This window comes from Notechis scutatus, chromosome 2 (genome assembly GCF_049901735.1).
Source record: "Notechis scutatus isolate UNSWTSFEM ecotype Mainland chromosome 2, rNotScu1.2, whole genome shotgun sequence".
Taxonomy (NCBI): Eukaryota; Metazoa; Chordata; class Lepidosauria; order Squamata; family Elapidae; genus Notechis; species Notechis scutatus.
The window spans coordinates 83,506,490-83,530,934 of NC_142010.1; the positions used below are offsets into that span (position 1 = coordinate 83,506,490).

Sequence of the window (24,445 nt, forward strand, 5' to 3'; positions counted from 1 at the left end):
TGCAAACGGATGATGGAAAATTATGGAAGCGCCACATAGACCAGCTTCGCTCCAGACTGGCACCTACGCCCATCTCGTCCCCTGAATCCCAAACCAGGGGGGGGAAGGGACATCGAGGAGGCCGAAGAAGAAATAGCAGACGACCTAACAATTGGAACTCAGCAGCCTACACAAACAACCATGGGATACTCACCTCCAGAAGGAGAACCGAACCGGGTGATTGCCTCACCACATAGCAGCACCGCGATGCAAGCGAATCCAAGGAACCCCGATGACAGCATTGGCGAAAGCGGTGAGGACAGCCCCGAGTCACACAACGGAGCAGCGGGACCGTCTTCGCCATCCAGCTCAGCAAGCAGCCCACCGGAACCAGAGAAACCGGTGGAACAGCGCAGGTCAAGCAGACAGGTGAAGCGACCTGCCTACTTGCGAGAATACGTCACCCCACCCTTAAGACGGAACCTAGGGGGGAGGGTGTTACGAACTAAGCTAACGCATTCATTAACAACCCTAATAGTTTTACTTCAACAGCAGGCTCGTAATCCTGCACTTCTGATTGGCCCGCGAATAGCGAGTCGTGATTGGTCGTTTCTGGCTGATCTGATTGGCTGACAGCGGGTCGCCTCTGATTGGACGTTCCTTAGAGCGGTAAACTCAAATCATTGGTTGTTTTGACAGCAGCCAGCTCTATAAAAGAGCTGCTGCTGCCCAAGTATTTTGCTCTGTTCTGAAGTCACTAATAAAGAGTTGAAGTCACAGTTCAATGCCTCATCTCCGTTCCTTGCGCCCATGCTCAGGACATAACAACAAGCATATTCCACAGTTCTCAATCCACAGCTACTATAGTGACAGGACAAATAATAACAGAATATTGCTTGCAGTATTCCAAGTGTGGTCTTACCAAGGCATTATAAAGCAGTATTAACATTTCATGTGGTCTTGATTCTATCCCTCTTTTAATGCAGCCTAGGACTGTCTTGGCTTTTTGAAAAAAATGCCATTGCTGTCACATATGATGTGATGATGTTATGTTTTTATATTGCCTTGGACTAAAGCCTTAAGTACTCATGTTTTACTCTGTAGGCATTGCTTCCAAATCCTAAAGAATATGATTCAGTCCCCAATGGACTTTTATATGTCAAGAGAAGTATAAAGATATACAAAAAGATCTGGTGAATCTGATTAAAACCTAGTTTGTTAGATATTCTGTCCCTAACGATGGGGACACATGTAAAATGTTTAATAGTGGAGGGTATAACATCCACTGGAATTGGGCTGCCAATAAATTTAGATAAATAAATAATCCCCTATAAATTGACTAAACCTCAAGTTTCCTAAACTGGAGAATATCACAACATACATTGCAATATTATCACTGTGCAAAAATATCTTCATTGGTCTTGAGTCTCTTGCCATTCAACTTAACTGACTGAGCTGGGGCTCTGCATAATGTTGCTTATGCCAAAGGAAATATTGTGATACCCAAAGTCTTAATACAGTTTGAAATATGTTATGGAGTTAAATTACTCCATAACATATTTCAAACTATATTAAGACTTTGCCAATTACTGTGAGAGACATAAAATGTTTAAGGTGAAACCACTAGGATAGGCTATCTCAGGGTTTTATGGTTGTAAGATATTTATTGATTCTAACTCCAATCAGTTATAATTGAAAATAAAAAGACACTACTTTTTTAGTGTAAATATATTTATTATTTATTTGAATCAATCTGTTTTTGTTTCTAAAATATAGAGTAGGGGTATCAAACTCAAGGCCTGGATCTGGCCCGCAGGGTGATTAGATCTGGTGCACAGGACCACCCTGGAAACAGAGAAGGATCAGCGCTTGGTGCCTCTGCCACAGAAAATGAAGCTTGGAAAGGCTGCGTGCAGCCCTCCCTAGCTCTATTTTTGCTGGCATAAGGTTGCAGGAGGCCATCCCAGCAAAAACTGTGCTTATGAGGGCTGCACATGGCCCTTTTGACCTCCGTTTTCGCTGGCAAAGAATTGCAGGAGACCATCACAGCCAAAAACTGAGATCAGGAGCCCGTTTTCTTTGGCAGAACACTCGGGCCATCTCAGGCACCCCCAGCACAAGTGATATCAAGTTGGCCATGCCTACCATGGCCATGCTGACCCCCCCCAAGGTCAAACACAACCCTGGTGTGGCCCTCAATGAAATTGAATTTGACACCCCTGATTGAGGTGTATTGTATCTGTGAATATTAGATATAACATTTTATGCTAAATAGATCAACTTCTAAATGGTTTTTTTCTGTGTAAGAGCACAGATATTAGGCCATTCAAGAATATTTAAGGTCTGAATAAAAACATATCATATAATTAATCTATTTGCAGATAATGTACTTACAATGTCTTAGAGATCAAAATAGAGATATATCTCAATGACAGTTTGAATTTAATTCGGTGGCAGATTTAGAAGTTCAACTTTAGTAAATCATCTGCTACGTTAATTAATACTGAGAAAAATTCACAGAAAAAACTTGAATAAGATATGAAACTTTACATCAATCCAGGTAGATTTATATTTTTAGGAATACTTATCACAAAGAACCAGCACCGATTAAAAATATTATTATGATTCCTTTCCCTGCAAAATAGGAAGAAAATTTAAGTTTTCTTTTGAACACCTTTTGTATTCATTTCCTGGCATTTAAAATGAGTCCTTCCAAATAGCTATTCTTAAAAAATCTTCATTCTCTTGTCTTGTACTTGTCTTTGCATAGGGCAAAGAATTATTACCCCATTATCATTTTGGTAAGCAAGTTTTATAATTGTTTCACTTAATAACAAGAGAATATCACTGATATTTTGTGAAAGTTCTGTATTGAACACAAAGTTTATTGGTGCAATTTTTGCTAATAGATTTCCCATGTTTACACAAATTTCATTATGGATAGAAATGCTGAATATGTTTTAAACATTTTAAACATCCCAAAGATTATATGTAGAAAGTGAAAGTGGGTGGATATTTCAATTCTTTTGGTTTTTTCTCAGGTTACTTTTCAGTTTCTATTATTATCAGTTTGGGGTTGAGAAGGGGGAGTTCTTCAGCATAATCAATTTTCGAAGAAACAAAAGTATGAGTTGTATAGAATGAATGAACAAGCATAATTTTCACCCTTTTACTTTATATCTTTGTTCCCCTTGAAGTACATCTCCAGACTGAGCAAAGATAAAATTTTCAGACTGATTTTTTTCCCCTATTGGAGAAAGTTTGGGTTTTTTAAGGAGTAAAATGGATGCCTTCTCAGAAGTTCAAGATACCATTTTGAATCTTAAATTTCCCATGTAGTGAGAAAATGGCCTGTGGTTTTAGATTTTGGTGTTTTTTTAAAAAAAAAGAGCTGTATCTTTCTTTTTAAACTTTCCTTTAAAAATGGGAATGGAAGATTCAGGCTGCACATTCTGAGGTTATGAGGCCATAAAGAGGATGATGTGGAGCTGTATGTGGCTCCCCAGATGTCACACCTGCTCTTCACAGTCTGTAACATTTGCTCTGGACTTGATCCCAGCTGATCAGACAGGAAGTTTGGAATTAGGATGGCAACTGTATCTGAGACTCCATTGCCATGTTCGCTTCAGTTCTCATTAAAGTTTCTTCCCCAAACCCCAAAAACTTTAACCTTAGACTGTCTACTATTGACCTCACCCCTTTCCTAAGAGGTCTGTAGGGACATGCATAAGCGCATCAACGTGCCTACCATCCTTGGCCTATTGTTTCTTTTATTTTCTTTTATTTTTCTTATATGTATCCATGTATTCATAACCATGTTTTTTTTTACTTATACCTATTATCTTGTAAGCAATTGACAAAGTTCAGAAGCTGCCATTCTTTTATGAAGGAGACCTGGACCTATTCAGTTGATTCCTGCAATGGCTCGTGAATAAAACAGTCCTTCAATATTTTTAGAGAATTTCCAGTTGAGAATGTTGAAATCTTGGGCTTACTCTGAAATTCTGAGCTTGAAAGGGCCATAGATTGTTAATCCCAACTCTACATCCTCATGTTGTACAGCATAACTTGCTCTGTATGTAAGGTTTAGCTGTAGTAAGATAAACAAAACAAACAAGACTGAACAAGATTTGTTCACATCTCACACTGGGTTTGAGTCTTAGTAGATGATTCTGCAGCTTTTCACCAGCAAGCAGGATTGAAATAGACAAGAGGGATATAAGAATACACAAACTTTTAGTTATTGTAGAAAAGCAAAGAAGCTGTATTGAAAGAATTCCAACCACTGCTGTGTATGAAATCTGATTTCTGTTTATACTATAATCAATGATAATATTCTTTTTCCTCTTTCTGTTGCCCAGACTATAAACAGCTACAGGAAAGTCTCTTTGGTTTTATGTTGTGGTAACAGATTGATCAGCTGTCAAGCTGTTTTCTTTTCACCGTGTAAAAACTAGGTCCCACTATAAACTCAGGTGGAAGATAATTACTATATAGGGTCAAGTTTGTGGCAGTGTCCGGTGGCCATTGTTGTATCTTTGAATTGCTATCCAGTAGAGTTGTTTAGATTGATAAAATATTTACTAATAGTTAAATACTGGAAATCGGATGTTTGTTATGAACAATTTTCAGTACAATTCCAAAATATTTTCCATATCTACTTCGACCTTGATAACCCCATAAGAACATGTCCTATATATATGTATCCAGAATTTTTCTGTTCTGGTTGCCTGATACTGGTTTCAATTAATTCAGCCTGAGGATGCATATAATTAATTCAATTAATTCAGCCTGAGGATACATCTATTAGAAGTACCATCCATTTCAGCTAATTAAAAGATAGATAGCTTGGGGGTACATTAGATCCAGGGTTTTTTTTCATTAGAAAGTAAGTGACCTCAAAAGCAGTTATTTTCTTACTTTGGGCACAAATATGTCAAAACAATGACAACAGAGATTCATACTTTGCCAATTGTATTAATATGATATGTTATACACAGGACAGCCCTTAAAACATTGAAAGAAATGCCAACTTGGTTAACAATACACTAAACAGAATATACCAAGGTTTAAATGAATGTGAGGTATTTAATTCAAAATGCTTGTACTTATATTGAATTCCTAAACAGTCTGGACCCGGCATATATTCCTGTGATTAAAAATATGACTTGTTATGTTTTGTGCATATGTAATCATAAATAGGATGAATGGATTTATAAAAAGACTAATTTGGAAGTAAACAAGAAAGGAGATATCTGAGATCAGAAAAGAGCTAGAACTTGGGGGATGACTCACTAAGAAAAATCCTAGATAGAGCTTGACACAAGTCCAAATTAATGGTTTTTCATCCAAAAGTACTAGGACTTTTGGAAACTAGGAGTGAGATTTAAGCAGCTTCTGAAGTTTCACAGCTCTATTTGATGACCAAGGAAAAGCAATTTACTAAACACTATGGGGCAGCAAAAATTTCTGTCCAGTTTGGCAAGTATTACCTTTAGCAGTGAAGCAGTAGGACCTTCCTTCCTTCCTTCCTTCCTTCCTTCCTTCCTTCCTTCCTTCCTTCCTTCCTTCCTTCCTTCCTTCCTTCCTTCCTTCCTTCCTTCCTTCGGCACAGTCATTGTGAATTAATATTCCCCTCCATGAAATGTTTCAGAATGACTCCCCCTCTAAAATAAGTAAAATAGTTGGACTGACAAAGTAATTGGGTTACCAGGTTTGAATTGCATTTAGGTGGTTTCTGTGTGGTTGTTAAGTGTTGACAAAGACTTGATGGCACATAATGGAAAAAAAAATCAATCAATTAAATAGTGGGAAAATGGTACAAAACTCAAATACTTTGCTGCCATCCAATAGCCATTCAGATTTTTGAAGCCTGGATATGTTAAATACTCATATATTTAACAGTTGATAATATCTCATATTAGACTTTGCAACCAGCAACAAAATGTAGAATATTCTAATGTTTTGACAGATAGCTTGTTTTTATTTTTCATTTCATTACATTATGTTGATTTGAACAATAATAGCATTTGCTTCCAGTTTTTAATACCAGAACTCAGGATGGTTTAATTCCATCTGGCAAGAGGTAGGTTCTTTTCTAGTCTTTGAGGTAAAACATAATTAGATTTATATTAAGTGTGCTGCCCAGAAAAGAATTATTTTTTAAACACCAGCTTCATAATTTAATAATGTCCAAATATACTATATATAATATATTAATTTAAACTGTCTTAGCATTGATTATTGGCTTATTTTTATTACAAAGGCATCTGCACTTGCAATCAAAAGCACAAAACTGGTGAAAAGAGAGTTTTCATTTGTTCAGACAGTGATTTCATTTAAAATTAAGAGAGAGAGAAAAAGAGAAAGAGAAACAGAGGGAGGGAGGGAGGTAGAGGGAGGGGGAGGGAGGAAGAGAGAGAGAGAAAAGAAACCACAATTGAGCCAACATTTCCATTGCTAAGCAAGTCAGTTGTTAAGTGAGTTATGAGTTGTGAGTTATGAAATTTTTGTAACACTTGTCAGGCAATCACTACAGTTATTAAATGAATCATGTGGTTGTTAATCCTAGAGTCATTTGTTTTCTGTAACCGGTGATAATATAAATTGGATGGGTGGATGGATGGATGAATGGATGTGAGTGGGCGATGGATGGATGGACAGGATGGTGGAAGGGTGGGTGGATGAATGGAATTACTCAGTTAATACAAAATCAGTGTGGTCCATGTACATGGAACTTTAAAATATAAATCACAAGAAATGAAGAGCTTCACATCCAGTGCTTAGTTTTTTACTCATCATTGCCCAGGTTAGAAGCAACCCATCCCTTGGGAAAAAAACATGCAATTATACAAATCACCTGAATTGGCTTTGCATACAATATCTGATGTTCTAAGAGCTGCAAAGCTTAATTTAATGTAATTTGAAGTCATCAGTTCCTGTTTTTTCTTCTCATAGTGCCACCAGTGATTCGTGTCTATCCTGAAAGTCAGGCACAAGAACCAGGAGTATCAGCAAGCCTCAAATGCCATGCAGAAGGCATTCCAAATCCCAAAATGTCCTGGCTAAAGAATGGCATGGCTATCACATCAAAATTATCCAAGCAGCTTCTTATTTTAGGTAAGGGTAAAAAGAATGTGAGTTTTATCTATCATTGGCAGAGTCTCAAGGATTTTTCTTTTAATTTTTTTTTTACTAATATGTGATCTTACATCATTTAGATATTACTTTGCCTTTGTGCTATTCATATAACATATACCTGGGCCTATATTGTTGGTTGATTTATTGAAGCTCTTTTTTAAATGGTTCTATGTATATTATGCACTTCTCTTTTGCTAGAGAATGAAGACAGTATTCAATTCTTTTCATCCATTATCAGTTGAGTGATTCTGTTGCTGATCATTGCAAATTAGCCATTTTGAATAGAGTCAGTAGAGTTTTCAGCAATATACTAAAGAGCAGTAGAATGTTTCCACTGATGGACACACCTAGCTATCCTTTTCAGAAGTTAATAATTTTATTTGGATCGGAAACCATTAAGGAATACCTGGTTTATAAACATCATTGGGAAGTTGGGGAAAAAATCTGGAAGAACATCATAGCAAACCCCTTGCATAACAGTACAAAGAAAACTGCACGGATATCAGAGGTGGTATTCAGCAGGTTCAGACCAGTTCTGGAGAACCGGTAGTGAAAATTTTGAGTAGTTTGGAGAACCAGTAAATACCACCTCTGACTGGCCCTGCCCCCATCTATTCTCTGCCTCCTGAGACCCAGCTGATTGGCTGGGTCTCGTTTTGTTCCCCTGCACAGGACAACGGACCTGGAAAGCAGGTTAGTGGGGTGGGGAGGGAATGGGGAATTTGCAGTGTCCTTCCCTGCCATGCCCACCAAGCCACACCACACCCACCAAGCCACGCCCACAGAACCAGTAGTAAAAAAATTTGAATCCCACCACTGATGGATATGCTCAGGAGATCAATCTTAACTGAAGGAAGAGGTAGAAGTAGTTGGAAAGTAGCAACCTAAAGCAAAAAAGAAATGACATAGCATTAGAATATTACATCTAGAATCAATTCCAATATCAGCTTTGACTGATTGTGAACAAGCATTCTTATTATATTAGATTTTTCTTGCTGTATTTTTGTAAGCAGTTTTTTTAACTTGCCTGTATATCTTTCAAAAATTTACAGGATTGAGATGATTTACAAATATTGTAATATAAAGAAAGCAAAGAATAAATGAGGGGAGGATGACTTTCCATTGCCAGAGGTGCTATTATAGCGGAACATGGTACTGCCCTAATATCTTCCTCTAACAATTTTAATTTCTTGAATACTTTCAAGCAAAGTCTGCTCATTAAACAGTTGGAGAATTACCAGGAGGTTCAGGGATGGAGCTGTAGTATCTACAACAGGCCTCTGTGGTCTGCATATTACTTGAGGGCCAAAGATTGCCCATAAAAGGGAAAAATAAAATACGAAGTATATTTCAATCAAATTTCAGAATTCCCCCATAATTGCCATTTTTACACATACTCAAAATGACAGCATACCTGTAAAAATGCAATTAAAAAAAAGGGATTCATAAAAGTTCAGAAATGTTAACTCTATGGATGGATTTTTCAATTGTCCTTTCCTTATTCTGACAAAATATATCAGTGTGGATATCTGCAGGATATTCAGAATTTTCCTTCTGTAGGCCATCTCACCTCAAAAAATATTGGACAACAGAATCATTTTGAGACTGGTCTATAATCTCTTTGATTTCATCAGAGCTCTCCAGCAAAGTAATATGCTCAGGAGAGGATCCTGGCAATTGTTCAGGTTCTGCAACCTTTTGCATTTCCAACTCTTTATGCATTTCTTTTGGTGGTGCTGCAGCAAATGGAAGTGAACTTCATATCAAAAGTGTTCGATATGAAGATACAGGTGCCTATACTTGCATTGCTAAAAATGAAGTGGGGGTAGATGAGGACATTTCATCTCTCTTCATTGAAGATTCAGCAAGAAAAACCCGTAAGTTTAATTTATATATCTACTTTCTAATTATATATCCTCTTTTGATGGACTTGAGTGATTTGAGCCAAACTGGATTTTGCCTGCATAAAGGACCACATACTGAGGTCTAATTTCAGAATGACTTTCTAGTTCACATTGACCACTAGAAATAAGAATTATTTACAAAACGTGATAGTTTCTTTTCTATAGATTTCTAAGTTATGGAAATTTATATAGTTTTCATTAGTAAGGTAAAAATTCCAGGAGTCCTTGAACTTAATGCTTTCAAATTTATTTCTGAAATTGTTTATGGTATATGAAGAGTACAGTGTTGGGAAACCTTCCCCAAGGATCAATTAAAAATTGATTGATCCAGCAGATTGTCTTTGGAGATCTTTTCAAGCTATTCTTTCTGAATTACCAGCTAGCATTGGTTTTTGGCCAAAGTGCTTCAAAATTATGAAAATTGTAATTTCAACCCCTTTAGGTATCAGGCTAAACCATTGTTTTAAATTAAATTAAATTAAATCTAAATTAATTGAATTAATTAAATCCAATAATAATAGTTAACAGCAGCAGGATTGCATTAGCCTCAGTTGTCTTCCCAGCAGCCTTTGCTCTTTTCAGCTCATGACTATGAAGCCCTTTGCTTTGCTTCACATTCACTAACTAAACTACAATTCATGATTTGAAGAATTGTCCCATTCAGGTTGGAAAGACAATAAGATATAATAAACCCTCTACTTCATAATTATATATCCTAAGTCATAAATTATCTGCAAAACTATGTTCTGGAATGTGAAACTATGAGATTCAATATACAGGGTAGGAAATAATAGTTCCAACTACATTTCTTAAGGCATTACTCAGGTTAGCATTCATTTTCTTTAGATAAAATTAACGATGGCAGTTGAAGCTGTCTGTCTTAGTTGGATTGCTTTAGTTGCCTTCATCATTCATGCACATTGCCTGTGACAAATTCCTTAAAGATCAATTTACACATAACTTTTTAAAAAATTACCTGTGAGATATTTTACAGATAAGTGCAAAAATGTATGGCGTTAATTCCAGTGTGTATATCACAACAAAATAAACAGGAGAGAATTGGAATTGAATACATCTGCCTAAATAATTTGTTTTCAGCAACAAACAGAATGTTGCCATCTTATGTTAGATGGCAGAATAGCCCTAAAGTCTACAACTGGAAGAGGCCAGGAGTGCATTAGCTATAAGGTAGCCACTATATTAGATATTCCAGTTTACATAAAATAGTGCGATTGTGCTTGGAGGAAAACAGATTATGCTTGTAACATGCTGGCCAACATGCACCAAGCTAACCAAGGCTATTTTGAAGAGCATCTTGGTTCCAAAGACTGTATTAGATCTTCCACATTTAAAAAATCATTATAGAGTTTAAACATATTATCATCACTATTAGCAGAGTAATATTTTGACCTGTATGGCGTTATATATAGCCTAGACATGATTGTGTTTGATACACATGCTCTATGTGATTACAGTGAGTTGTCCCAAAGATTACCACCCTTTTTGCAGGCAAACAATCCAAGATACTTTGGTGAATTTGATGGTTTTCCTATGTACAAATACTTTGACTGGGAGGGGAGGTGGGGTCTGGTATTCTAACACAAAAATTCAAAATTGGTGAGGTTCTCTCCAACAACCTCATTTCTCTGGAAAAATGCAATCGCTTACTATAGAAATTGCTATTGTGTAAGAAAAGAGAAAAAGAGTATTAACATCATTTAACTGCTACAATGAAATGTTGACAATGTTTTTTGTTTCCATTTTCTGGCTCTCCCATTTCTCTGATACTGCAGTTGCAAACATACTGTGGCGAGAGGAAGGTACTGCAGTAACATTGTCTTGTTGTAGTGATAATGTGCTTGTCTGCTTTAATAAATCCATAAGAAACCATTCTCTACTGATTTTACACTCATGTTAGCAATGTTGGCCAGTCTCAGTTTAAGGCACAGGCAAACCAATTGCATAATTGGGACAATGTGAATATAGTAATATACATTTTCAAAAGGGCGCCTAAGACATAATAGGCCAGGCAAGTATTGTGCCACCTGGACATTTTCTACCCATATGGACTTCTACCCTCAGAATTCTTCAACTACATAGTCATTATTAAATATTCTGGAAGTTGAAATTCACCCCTCTGAAAAACATCCTGTTTGGGAAGACTGTATTAGATCTTCCATATGTTAAAAAAAAAAACCATTATTGAGAGTTTAAACATTATCATCATCATTAGCAGAATAATATTTATTTTTGACCTATATGAAATATATTTTAAATTATAGCAACCAGTCCCTGTCATTTTTACTTCACAATTGTATTTGTACAGATGGTTTAATTAAGCCACATTCTTCAATGCCATATTTCCTCAATATCCTGTACATATTGGGGGGTGGGGTCCCACTCATTTCTTTAAGCAAAATAGAACATTGCTTACTATCCATGCCTGTTTATTTGGCAATTATGCATTCAGTTTTTGTACACAGCTTTAAACAATCAAACATTTTCAAAATTCAAATATTCTTTCTATCTCACAATAGGGTTGGAAGGCATACACCCCTGGCCTTATTCCATACTATCATACTTGAAAAATATATGGGGTTGCAAAATAAAACAGTCACTATGAAATGTTCCTTTGGAAAGCAAACATTTCAGATCTAAAGATATTATATGAAAATATAAAATATATATTCATCCATGTATCAAAGTATAATTTTATGGAGTATAACTGTTCTTATATATTTGCACATGCAAAAAAAATCAGCATGGGAATTCTTGTTTAACTTTTTGAACTTAACAAATGCTGATTACGACCAAATGTGTTCACGGCTAACTTTCTAGGCCTTTGGCAGACCTATAAACAGCTTGACATCCTGCTAAATTACTGAAATAATCCATATTGATGGCACCCTGTGATGAAAGGCTGTATCCTTTAGCCCTTAGCATCATAAGGCTTCTTAGAGTGTTGAGAACTCTTATTAAAGACATCAGTAATAGTGATATAACAGTGAAATGAATTTTGCAATAAAGAAAACACAAGGTAATACACTTTCAGGATCTCCTACAGTCTTCAGCTTGGGCTCAGAATGCCCTCCTTCCTTTCTTCCTTCAATTCTCTAATGTCCTCATTCATCTCTCATGATATGAAAGTAGAAATAATCACATAGGATTAAGTAGAGAAATAGCAAACAGACAAGTAGACATATAAAATGTCTATTACAAAATGCTGAGAAAATCAGAAAGGCAGTTTTAAGATTAATTTCAAATACGGTAAATGTAACATCATAGATGATGGCAATGAATGTTGCACTGCCTTCTCAGTTGTTATGTCAGTTATTCCTGAATTTTTAAATTTGCTCTACTGGATATTTCAGAAAGAGGACAAGACAATCAGACTGCAAATAATGAAAACACAGCCCGATTACAGATATAATGATAAGACAAAATTAAATTTTGCTCATCTGCAAAAAGATTGTGAGAACCATTCTTTGTTTATAACACTCTGCTGTATTGCAAGTTAATATCCCTGAGAGAAAACTTATTCAGTCATGGGGCTACATTGTCTTTATTTGAAATAAATTCAATAGGATAATTCAAATGGGAAAAAGAAAAAAGAAACAAGCATGTTCCTTGGAAGAAAATGCTATGTGAAATGAAGAATTCTAAAAGCCCATTTGGAGTTAAACTCTGTTCAAAATAAAAATAATTGAAACGGAATACTGTACTTTATAAAAGTAGATGTAATTTTTAGCAATTGAAATACTGGTTCTAGTGGAATTCAGAGCACAACATACAGTATTCTAATAGAAAATGTATTATGAATGTGTGTTTGCATCACTAATCCATAAACAACATTAAATACATTATTGGTATTACCATTAGCAACTGTTTTAAGAGTATGACATATAAAAATCTAGAATGTAGATCATGTGTTTTTATCAAAACAGTCATGTACAATAGGAAATCAGTGTGCATGAACTATTCATAATTCACAATTATACATAAATCACTGCATGATTGTTACAATTTGATTAAAAATCTCCCAATTTTATATATCTGCAGAAATGTGCACTCATTTCATCAGAGGCCAAACTCTACCTTCCAAATGTGCATATTTAAATCCCTGTTGAAAAGGTTCTCAATAATGAACTGTTACGTAAGAAACTTTGAGCCAAAGACTTTAACTGATCCACAGCAATTAAAGCTGTCAGGCATTAGCTATGCTTTCAGAAATGCATGGTTCCTCACTCCAGCATCATATTTAAGCTTCATTCTTCTAGATCCATTCTGATGAACTGGGGTATTTCTGTGGTATAACTAGGAGGCTAAACATCATAGGCTAAAACATAATAAGATTGAATAATCCAGGTACCATAGTGTTTCTTTGCTCTATTTTTCTGCAAGTTCACATCCATTAACCAAGAAAATAAGTATTATCTGGAACTGTTCTTTTTTTAAAAAAGCAATTATCCCAATCAAAGACCTTAAATTAAATTATTAAATTATTAAACTGTCTCTGATTCTGACAATGCACCCTCAGTTGTAGTAATAGCATGAATTGAATTATCTCTCCTTGAAATAAGTGGGAGTGAAAGTGGTTAACCTAAACTGGATTAATTTCTAGTCCTGGAAGCATGTGATCTTCTCCAGAACATTTCTAGTCTGAACAGGACTTGGAATCACTAGCTGAAGCAGAATTACTATCTACAACAGCTGATATTTTAAATTAATATATATATGTATATTCCATGCAAAACCAAAAAAAAGTAGTAAAACAAAATTTGACCACAACAGAACTATGGATGTTGGGCAGATAAGTACACTATCAATATCACTTGGAATGACAGTAGCCATTACAAAACACCCAGTATAAATCTGTATACTCTGATCATGTGTATTGATTGGATTGCTGAAAAATGATGGAAAAGCTGCTCAATACAGCATACAATGTATTTATTACTGCTTCTGCATGTAATGGAAAATGAAGTCCTCTGCCTAAGTCATGGGACATTCTGATTAAGCACAAATGTAGAATGCAATCTTTTACTAGCAGCTCATTGACAAATTATTTTTCTCAAACTTCTGGAATGCCCCAGTTTTCACAGATGAGTGCTGTTGCAATGCTAAAAGGTTCCATAGTTGTGAATTAGAGTTTGCAAAATTTCAAAAATGTCTTTGCTTTGGTGGCTATGGTAACTGACCAATTCCCAAAGTCTATTGGACATCAAACAAAATATTCCCTGAAAACCATAGATAACACGTGTTGCTTCAGTTTGGAACTATGCACAATACATTATAGGATTCCTGCATTTGAGGTGTTTTCCTGAAAAACCAACATGGTTAGCGGTCTCTTTTTTCCTGTAAAGGAAGGAAGCCTGCTTGTCTGATCAACAGATCCATGACCCCAGTTTCTTATTTGAAGTTTTTACTGCTACCACCAAGGCAAAACATTTTTGGGTCTACCTGTACCTCTTTTCCCACACCTTGAAGCCGTACTTGTGATATGAACTTTAATTTTGTGAATGCACCAAAAGCATCCTAATTTTTAGGTGTTTTTCCTTTTCCTTCCAGCTTTTCCTTGTTAGTACTTTCCTTTTCTGGTTTAGCTTTCATTTTGCTTTTAGACATGGGAAATATGACTTTTCTTCCCTTGCTCTTTTTGTTCCGCTTTTTTCTTGAAGGGCTCAGTGTGGGAAGTATGTTCTATGTCTTTTCTGAGGATGGAATCACAATAATTCAGCCAACTGACTGTGAGATCCAGAGACATATCAAACCAAACGAGAAAGTGTTCACCAGTTATGTAAGTCTGGGGTCATGATTAATATCCAGAGTATTGATAATGTTGATCTAACACAAGGATTCTTAAACTCTGTAGATATGGTGGCTTCTGACATAAGTGATATCTCTCCTATAAACAAAATTTCCTTGATGATATGTTGAGGAAATAAATACACTTCTTAGTTTTAATAATTAAATCTTAATCTATATACTACATGGATTTGCAAATTTTTGGGTAGTGTAATGGATTTACAAAGGGAGCAAGCACAAAATGTATTTTTAACAGTGTCCCTTCTTGCCTGTGCAAGGCACATCAGAGGATTAAAAAAAAGTATTGTGACAACCTTCCCCCAATTATCTCTAAGGTAGGATCCCTCTGGAGGGCTTAAACTATCAGGTTTCAAGCCACAGACTGAGAAACATGAGCCTAATTTGAACCTCACTTAATTGAGAAACCTGAGCCTAATTAAATCATGAACAGAGAGAACAAGTTACACAAATGTGTATGAATAAAAAAGTACAAAGATGAGTTTGGTGCTTGTTTGTTGATAAGGTACATTGCACTTGGCTATAGAAATGCAATTTTGAATGCAGAACAATAGATCCAATCTGAAAGTTCATGTTCTTGCTGGAGAGAGATGCTTTGAGTTTTGTGTGGGAAGGTGGGATTATACATCTAAATAATAAATAAAATAAATAAAATTTATTAATAAATTCAAAGTATTGCATACTAAAGAGCACAAGACTGTTTCTAGTACAAGTAAGAAAATCCCTGTACTTTAGTGCATAAATAAGTGCATAATTTTTACTTAACATCCTCAGGTTTCGGGCTTTGTGAATATGTTTGACAGAGATTCTTTTTTTTATTTCAGGCAGATATCTGTCCTACTCTTGAAGGTGAAGTTGTTCAGTCTTGCCTTTGGGCTTCTGCAGTCAATGTTAGAGACAAATATATTTATGTTACTCAGCCTAAGTGGAATAAAATAATGATCCTTGATATTCAGACACAGAAAATCATTCAGGTAATCTTACAGTGACAAGTAGTTGTTTTAAGATGGCAAAAAATAGCCCTGACAGTGCAAAGAATTTTGCTGTTTCCCTGTGGAGATTCTAGCTACTGCCTTAACCATGGCTTGCAGTCTACTGTTTGGTCTGTTTGTTGAGGGGGGAAACCTCTATTTGCAATTTGTTATAAATATGGCAAGGTTTCTATTACAAGCAAAATAAAATGGCCAGTAGAAAAGGAGTCATTATTACATGAACACTTCTAATGGGTTCTAATGGGTTCTAAAAAAATAAGTGAACATATGCATGTACAATTCTAAGGATTTGCTAAGACTAAGATTATTTTGTTATACCAATATTCAATATAACATTGCATGTATGTGACCAGATCCAATGTATAAGTACATCAAGATCCTATCCTATTGCAAGAATGTATGTAATACATGAAGCCTGCTCTTTGCACATCATCCTTACTTAAAATAGATCCTATTGAGTACAATGGAAACCAATAATAAGGTTTTCTACAGTGATGACTTCATATGCATTAACTTCCAAGTAGTCATTCCATTCCATTGACTTCCACCATGACATGGTGTAATATGTGATGTGTTCTTCTTCATCTTAGGTTGTATTTACCTACTTTTAAAAACCAGATGATTTTTACTGTGTCCTGATGCATTAAACCATAGAACTCAAAGAAGGCGTACTTTCTTTTTCACATGAGAGTCTCTCTCTCTCTCTCTCTCTCTCTCTCTCTCTCTCTCTCTGTGTGTGTGTGTGTGTATGTGTGTATGTATCTATGTATCTATGTATGGTATTCAGCTTTGTTGGGGTATTTTCCCACGTCATTATAGTTGTGCTTTTAAAGTTGTAGCGACGTTTCTGCAGAATCTCAGCTGCCATCATCAGGCTTCTGTATTGTGTTTGTCTATAGATATAGATATAGATATAGATATAGAGAGAGGGGGGGAGGGAGGGAGGGAGGGTGGGAGGGAAGAAGGAAGGAAGGAAGGAAGGAAGGAAGGAAGGAAGGAAGGAAGGAAGGAAGGAAGGAAGGAAGGAAGGAAGGAAGGAAGGAAGGAAGGAAGGAAAGTTCAGAAAGAGTAGAAAGATGAAACCAGGTGCCTTCATGAACCCACAGCCTTCCATCTGCTCTTTCATGTATAAAGGAATACAGTATGTACAGTTCCCTAATAAGATGCTTATTCTGTCTTTTATATACACTGATTGATTTAAATAATAAAGTATTACTTCCTCTAACTGCTTTATTTTTATTTTTTAAGGAAACATGTTTTCATCTTTATCCATTTAATAGTTTGGAAAATCTAGACTGGCTCAGGTTCATGTCAACTGCTGAAAAAGGATAAACTCCTAATGAAACCAGTCTTAAAATATGCATATACCATAATGCCAAGTCTTAGTGCAAATCTTTACAGTGGGGGAAATCAGCTCTCTTTTAAATGTAAAGATTGTTAAATTGTTTCTGTTATGTTCGGTCGGTGGGTCCCAAGGATAGACGAGGCATGAATAGTGAACAACAGCTCTTTATTAAGCAGATAGATTCTGAGACAAAACCCCAGCGCGCGGCAGCTCTTCTTATAGAGCTGGCTGCGGCTAGGCAGCCAATGACAACTCTTTGAGTTTGCCGCGCTTGGTTTTAGCCAACCGCGGCAAACCCTGTATGAGCCAATCAGGAATGTTCAAGCCGTCCAATCACGATCCGGCTTGTCTGGACCAATAGGAATGCAGGGTTTCAAGCCTGCAAATATGGAACAGTTTCCTTCCCTGATGTTTTGGGTTTTGTTTTGTTTTTCCCTCAGGAGAGAGAGAGAGAGAGAAAGAGAGGGAGGGAGGGAGAGAGGGAGAGAGGGAGAGGGAGAGGGAGAAAAGCTTTTGGAAACAGCAAGCACTTTACAGTGCAGGGGAATGTTCCAAAGCTCCTCATAGCTGGATGTAATGAACACTCTATGGAGAAAAGCCACTAGACTTAGGTCTTTTGTTGATGTCAATGGCATGAATCTGGAGGCAAATTCTGTATGTAATAAGGATGTTGGGAGACCATCTGCAGGATGATATCATAGATGACATTAGTACTACTAATATAAGGAACAGGTCTCAGTAGGCTATGAGGTCTTCTACAGGGCATTTATGGTAGAAATGGCAGGCTATGTTGTCTCATTTTAATAGAAAATGGAAAGCATATCCAGCAATTCTCATTAGCAGTTTGTTAACTGTGTTAGTTTCCACATTCAGAAATTGCATTCCCTCTTCATGGAAAAAAAAAAAAACTAATACAACTGGTTTTTGTCGTTGTTTTGTTGTTTCTTTGAAGTCTCTGGATGTTGATCCTCTGCCAGTGAAGTTACATTATGATAAATCACATGACCAAATATGGATACTTAGCTGGGGGGATATGAAGAAATCCCATCCAACACTACAGGTAAATTTCTAATGAGTTTAATAACTAAATGTGTATTTATAGTTTTCTATAAACAGGATTTTAAAAATAGAAATATTATTGTTCATTTGCATACCAATTTTCCCCCTCCTCCATTCCTCTGTTTAGAGTAGTTCCATCTTTTGTTTTATTTTGAGCTGTCTAAAAACAGAACTGACAGCCAGAAATCTGCGTGTTGAAAGGTACTGACAATTTCAATGTCACTGGGTGAAGATATTCCAACATCATTGAGCAGTTTTTGATCTCCAAGAATTATCACCTAATGAAAGAACAAGAGAATACACTTTCTGTTGATTTGTCCTCTTCTGCAGCCTCTTGCTTCATCCTCCTTAGTTTTGGAGGAGATCATCCCTCAGAATAGATTCTGGAAATGGGGGCAAGGAGAAGATGAAGGAAAGCAATAGCAACCTCTTTCCTTCTCTTGCTTGCAAGATCTCCACTAGATCAAAAGCTATCTCTCAAGCATAACGGGATTGTAGAAGTCTACCACCAATTTTTTTTATCATCATAGAAGTCCACCACCCATTCTTCTTATCATTTAAGCAGACATCACTTTTAATTATTTGCAGTTAATTTTAGAGTTACCTTAAATGCTAGCTCTCTCCTTTTATTTCTTTTATTTTGCATTATTTTCTTTCTCTTCTTTCTCTTCATTTTCTCCATCCAGAACACACATCATCCTTCTCTTAATGTACCACAATCTAGTTGTGAATTGCAAGCCACCACAAAAGGCATCCAATTTAAAAAATTTGGAGTTATGGAATTGATTCCCCCCTCCAAAAAATTGATGGGTCTCATGGACAATCTTAAATAAGCTTGAATCCTTGAACCAAACTATTTTTCCTTTGCTACAAAGAACATGCTTTGTATGAACGCTCTTATTTTGCCAGTTTCCTAGGTATTGTAATTTGCATTATTGAAATAAACAAAAAAAAAATGAATTTTAGAAAGACAAGATTCTGTTCGTGTAGATTACCTTCCAGCACTGTGGAGACAGAAAAAAAGATGTCCCTACACAATTCTAGCATTAGCCCTACTCATAGCCTGCCATTTATGCTCATAAAAACCTATGGATTTGTGCTGCTTGTTGTATGATAAATGATAGCTTCAATATCATTCTCTGTCTACCCATTGTAATAGTGGCAAAGCCATCTCTATATGCAAATGATCATGGCACAAAAAGTAAATCACTGTGAATACAAGCTCCTAATTGTCTGAACTGTAACACTTTGCAAATTATTTCACACAAATTGTAGAATTCCTAGGATTTTGTTAGGTGCACTGCATTACTCTAATTTTGCTTATATTGTATTAGGAAGGAAGGATAAAATATACTGTATTTTCCTGATTATGTTAAATCCCCTCATCAAGAAATATAATATTTTTAGCAGTATAATGAAGAAAACTTTAAATATACCAAACAAAATATTTGAAGCAATTTTTTTTAATGCTTCAGCAGTTTTGATTGTGAATTCTTTAGCTGGACATTCTAAAGCATCGGTCCCAACTTTTTTGGCACCAGGGGCCAGTTTTATGGAAGACAAGTTTTATGTGGACCGGGGAGGTGGTTTTGGCTTTGCTCACGTGTCCACCATACACCTCTAGCTGTGCAGCCCAGTTCCTAATTGTCAATAGACTGGTACTGTGGCCCAGAGATTGCAAACTCCTGCTCTAAAGCATTCCTGCTCAACAACAGATTTCTAATGAGTTTACTGATGAGTAGCTATGCTGAATCAACAGCACCTTCCTACAAAAGAATCTCAGAATGTAAACACTTTCTTTAAGATTTCACCTTTATGTTTTGCTGATTTTAATGGAGGAAAGGAGTTTCCATAAAAATAAAGAATTTCATGTTTAAAGTTTAGACTTTTTAAAAAAATAGAATAGTAAAAATAATTTTCTTATTTCCATACCTCATCTTCTAATAGCTATATTACATATACTTTTATAGAAATGATTACATACTATAACTTTGCTGTAGACATTCAACACAATGAATTGGCCTTGTGTAGTTTCATTAGATTAAATAAACATGAATATAGCATCTGTGTTCATTTAGCTAGTGTGGAAAAATTATTGCAGGATTTATGTGGGACAGTTTCAAGTCCTGCATGACTGCATTGTATACAATATAAACATGTTGAAAGTAAATTGAAATTATTCTCTGATCTTACAAACCTACACAGAGATGCCATTTCATTAACATACTTATTTTTAGGAACTGATATAACCACCATTTTGGCTTATGGAATACTATTATGCAGATGATCACAATCTTGTTGGTCTTGTATGCATTTTAGGCCTTCTAGATATTTATTTCAGTACTTTTTTTCTTGCTCCTATCAGTGGCCAATGTTTGTTTATTCATGGTAGGTAATATCAGAAGCAAGTACAGGAGAGAACCAGCAGGTCATTGGTACCCACCTGACTGGAATGGATGATTATTTTATTCCACCTACAAATCTGATTATCAATCACATCAGGTAAGAGTTCGCTAACAGTTGTACCTTCAGTCTAACAATTCTTCTGAATCACAGATAATACTAGTTTAATTTTGTACTCTTGCCAAAAAAAAGATCCCTCATGAAGACATAAAATCTTCTGTAAAACCCCTTGTGAGTCTAGAAATGGGATATGATATCAGATGGACAGAATGGACTCCAAGAAGCAATGGAGCATGACTAGCCTGATAGAATTATCCATTAGTTCATCCATTCTCAAGATTGTTACTGAGTTTTAATTTAATTGAATGAAAACTTCAACCAATGATTCTTATTTTAAGTTTTGGTATAGCAGCAGTCTAATAAATTTATTTCAACTTTTGCAGTCTGACGCATATTCAGGATGTTTTCAAGAAGAAAATTGGTAATGCGATTAAGTTGGAATACCTCCCCCCGTGTTAGAACATGATTCGAGGAATTCTTATCTACATCTTTTTACTCTTGGCTTAGAGCCACTGCAAATGCAAATGTGCCATCTAGTCCAGGGGGCCCCAACCTTTGGCCCATGGCCCACTACCAGGCCTTGAGCTGTTCTGAACCAACCCATGGAAGTGGTGGGCAAGCACACATGCGCATATCCACACTTGTATGAGCAGCAGGCAAGCATGTGCACGTGTGCTCCATTTGCACAAACAGCAGGTCCACATTCCTGCTGTGTGCACAGAACCATCCCCGCCAGTCTGCAAAGCCAAAAAGGTTGAGGAACCCTGATCAAGTCATGAAGCAGTATCATCAATATTTATGAAGCCAGTTGATTGTACAATATCCAGAATCACTTCCAGTGAGTTGCCAAAAGTTTGCCATGACAAAGCTTTTTTAATTTCAGAAATTGTATATGTTTTCTTTATACATTTGCACAGCCAATGGTAACATACAAATTATTATCATTCATACATGTATACAGATACAAATATGTATACTAATATTCCAATTCCAGATGTTTATTTTAATTTTAATTATGGCATCTACAGAGGTCATGCAGATATACAAATTCAGATTAAATAAAGCATCATAATATATATATATATATACATGTGTGTGTGTACACACACATACACACACATGTTTATATATGTACATATACATGCACACACACACAGAGTATATGTGTGTGTGTATAAAATATGTGGACAATACATTTAATTTAATAAATTTAATAAAATAATTTAATAAAATATTAAATTAAGATAAAAGCATAATAAAATCATCATAATATGGATCTATAGAATTACAATGGGATTCCAGGTGTAATCTAAGTGAAGTAGGGTTTTTCAGTTAAATTAAATTGTTGAATTAAAGGTCAGGAAGCCCAGGTTTAAGTCATGCAAATTGCTAGATAACTTTGACCTGCCTCCCTTCCCCATCCAAATCATATAACAGGTTTGCTATAGTGGGGATAACCTGAAATGGAATCCCTATGTCAATTACTCTGAGGTCTTGGAGGAAAAGAGTAATATAAGTGTAATAAATTGAGTTTGATCATGATTAGACTTGTGATCTGACATGACAAAGGTAGCTTTCCCTTCTTGCCACTGCTCTGATGAGAAAAATATGTCTGGCATGTTTCAAGTCAGACCATAAATGACTTGGAATAGGCCCATCACTACCATGGTGGCCATGAACTCCCAGGTTGTTGCCAAGGCCAGCCCCAGGGAGAGCAAATTGAAGTCCTCCAGGATTATAAACCTGGAGAATTCCACAGCCAACCCTGAGATGGCATCCAGCAGTTTAGGCAGGGAGATTACTATAGAATGCTGTTACAGTAACACCAATCCCAAGTGATCTTGCAAGCCTAGCTTCAATTTTTGCAATTTAGATTTCAAGTAAGAAGTTCACACACATTTGCGTGTCAACTCAAACAATGATTTAGCACAAGTTCCAAAACTGGAGTGAGCTATAGTCAGCTAAGACAGGAGGTGGAGTTTGGAAGAATCCCTGTACTATATCTTATTGTCTCATATGGAATGACAAAAGTATTGATGTCAATATAAATTAATGATCTTTAAAGCTGCCTCCTTGAGGAAATCATAATTAGTATTGTTCAAACTCTGGGTTTGAACAACAACAATGAAATCTAGCCACCAAGAGGAAAGAAATGGAGGGAATGTACAGTAAATGCTTGAGTGCTTATTTAATAACAGCAGGTGTATCATTGATCTGTTTCATTCAACTGACAATGTAACCCTGGTTATGTCTCCTAAGAAATCTCCTTGAGCATATAAATCCGACTACCAGATGTCTGTTTAGACCTGTGTTTCTCAAACTTGGCAGCTTTTAGGTGTGTAAACTTCAACTCCCAGAATTCCCCAGCCAGCCATGGCGAAGGGAGTTGAAGTCTTTATGTCTTAAAGTTACCACTGGTTTTTATGCAACCTTACATTTATTGTAAGCAAAGAAGAGCTTAAAGTATTTTTTTTAATGCACTTCAATGCATCCTGATACAAAGGAACAGCAGGCATAATCTTATTATTCCTTAGTCACACACCATTTTCATTTTCTGCACGAGATTTCTTTTTTAATTTGTAATTGATGCAAGAAGAACTAAATTCCAGGGTTATTTGCAAGATCAAAGAATATAAAACCTTTTTTCTTAAGAAATGAATTTCTATGCATGATATTGTGCAGCTTTCAACTCTATTTTTTTCTGTTTACATAATTATGCACTATCCACCACAATCCCAAAGCTCTTTGTGGTTTACAATAATGATTATTATTTGGAGAAAGAATGAGTTTCTGTGTACTAGAACAGTCAGAAATATGGTTTTCAATCAAAGGAATTGGAATATTAGGACCATGTTTTTTCTGTAAAAAAAATCAAAAACTGTATAGATTGGGTTTGAGAAATTACAAAAACCCATTCCAAATTAATGCTGCTATATATCTGGCCTTTGTGGTCGTCCAGATTTGGTAATCCAAATACCATAATCTTGTTATTTTAATCTCTCAGGTGGAGGAACCATCCATGTAGAACAGGGGTCCAACCGGGTCGCGGACTCTCCATAAAGATGGGGTAAGCCATTTCTCCTCACAGAAGCTGCGCCGCATCTTTATGCGCTCGTGAGGGCGGCGCAGTTCCATGTCGGAACCAGGCGCGGTCGAGGTTGGGGATCCATGTAGAACATTTCCTATTAATTCTTTTGAATTCAAAACACAATGGGAGATACCATCTTTTCAGTTCAAGAAAGATTGCACCGTTTAGTGTTTCTTCATCTCTTCTAGCACTCTTCCACCTCATTCTGTTTAATAAGCATTTTCTGCAAAGGAAGGAAAGGTTTAAAGGGTATCAGGATATACTGTCGTCTGCCTCCCAAAAAATCTACCATCATATGTGTCCCCAGCTAGTTCTTCTATATAGACATTTATATTTTGCAATGGGTGTAGATTTAGTAAACCCTTTGATTTCAAATGTCTATGCTACCAATGGCTAAAAACAACTCAATGAGAAAAGACTTGCATATCTTGAAAAAATAGCTTTCTGTATCACTTATTGAGGTCAGGTTTATGTTAGTCTAATATATTTAAAAATCTTTATGCAATGTAAACATACATTAAGACACCGAAAAGCAATAACCAGAAGGATAATGTTATTTTTTTTGCAGCAAGAGACTTAAAGCAAATGCTAGAAGCAATGATCTTCTGCTATTACCCAAAAATGTCCATGGTACAAAACTTGACAGTGTGTT

The 24,445-nt window shown here is 36.1% G+C and overlaps 1 protein-coding gene across 3 annotated transcripts in view; it reads left to right on the top strand.

Annotated features, from left to right (window-relative positions):
- FSTL4 (follistatin like 4) overlaps positions 1–24,445 on the top strand; it is a 491,438-nt gene that overhangs the window by 462,756 nt on the left and 4,237 nt on the right. For 2 of the 3 annotated variants that reach the window (XM_087955317.1, XM_087955318.1), the window contains exons 9-15: positions 6,937–7,098; positions 8,862–8,996; positions 10,817–10,843; positions 14,702–14,820; positions 15,671–15,820; positions 18,136–18,243; positions 20,635–20,744. In XM_087955317.1, the coding sequence (XP_087811443.1) occupies positions 6,937–7,098; positions 8,862–8,996; positions 10,817–10,843; positions 14,702–14,820; positions 15,671–15,820; positions 18,136–18,243; positions 20,635–20,744 (811 nt within the window). The remainder of the gene's footprint in view (positions 1–6,936; positions 7,099–8,861; positions 8,997–10,816; positions 10,844–14,701; positions 14,821–15,670; positions 15,821–18,135; positions 18,244–20,634; positions 20,745–24,445) is intronic. The other variant, XM_087955319.1, reaches the window with a different exon arrangement.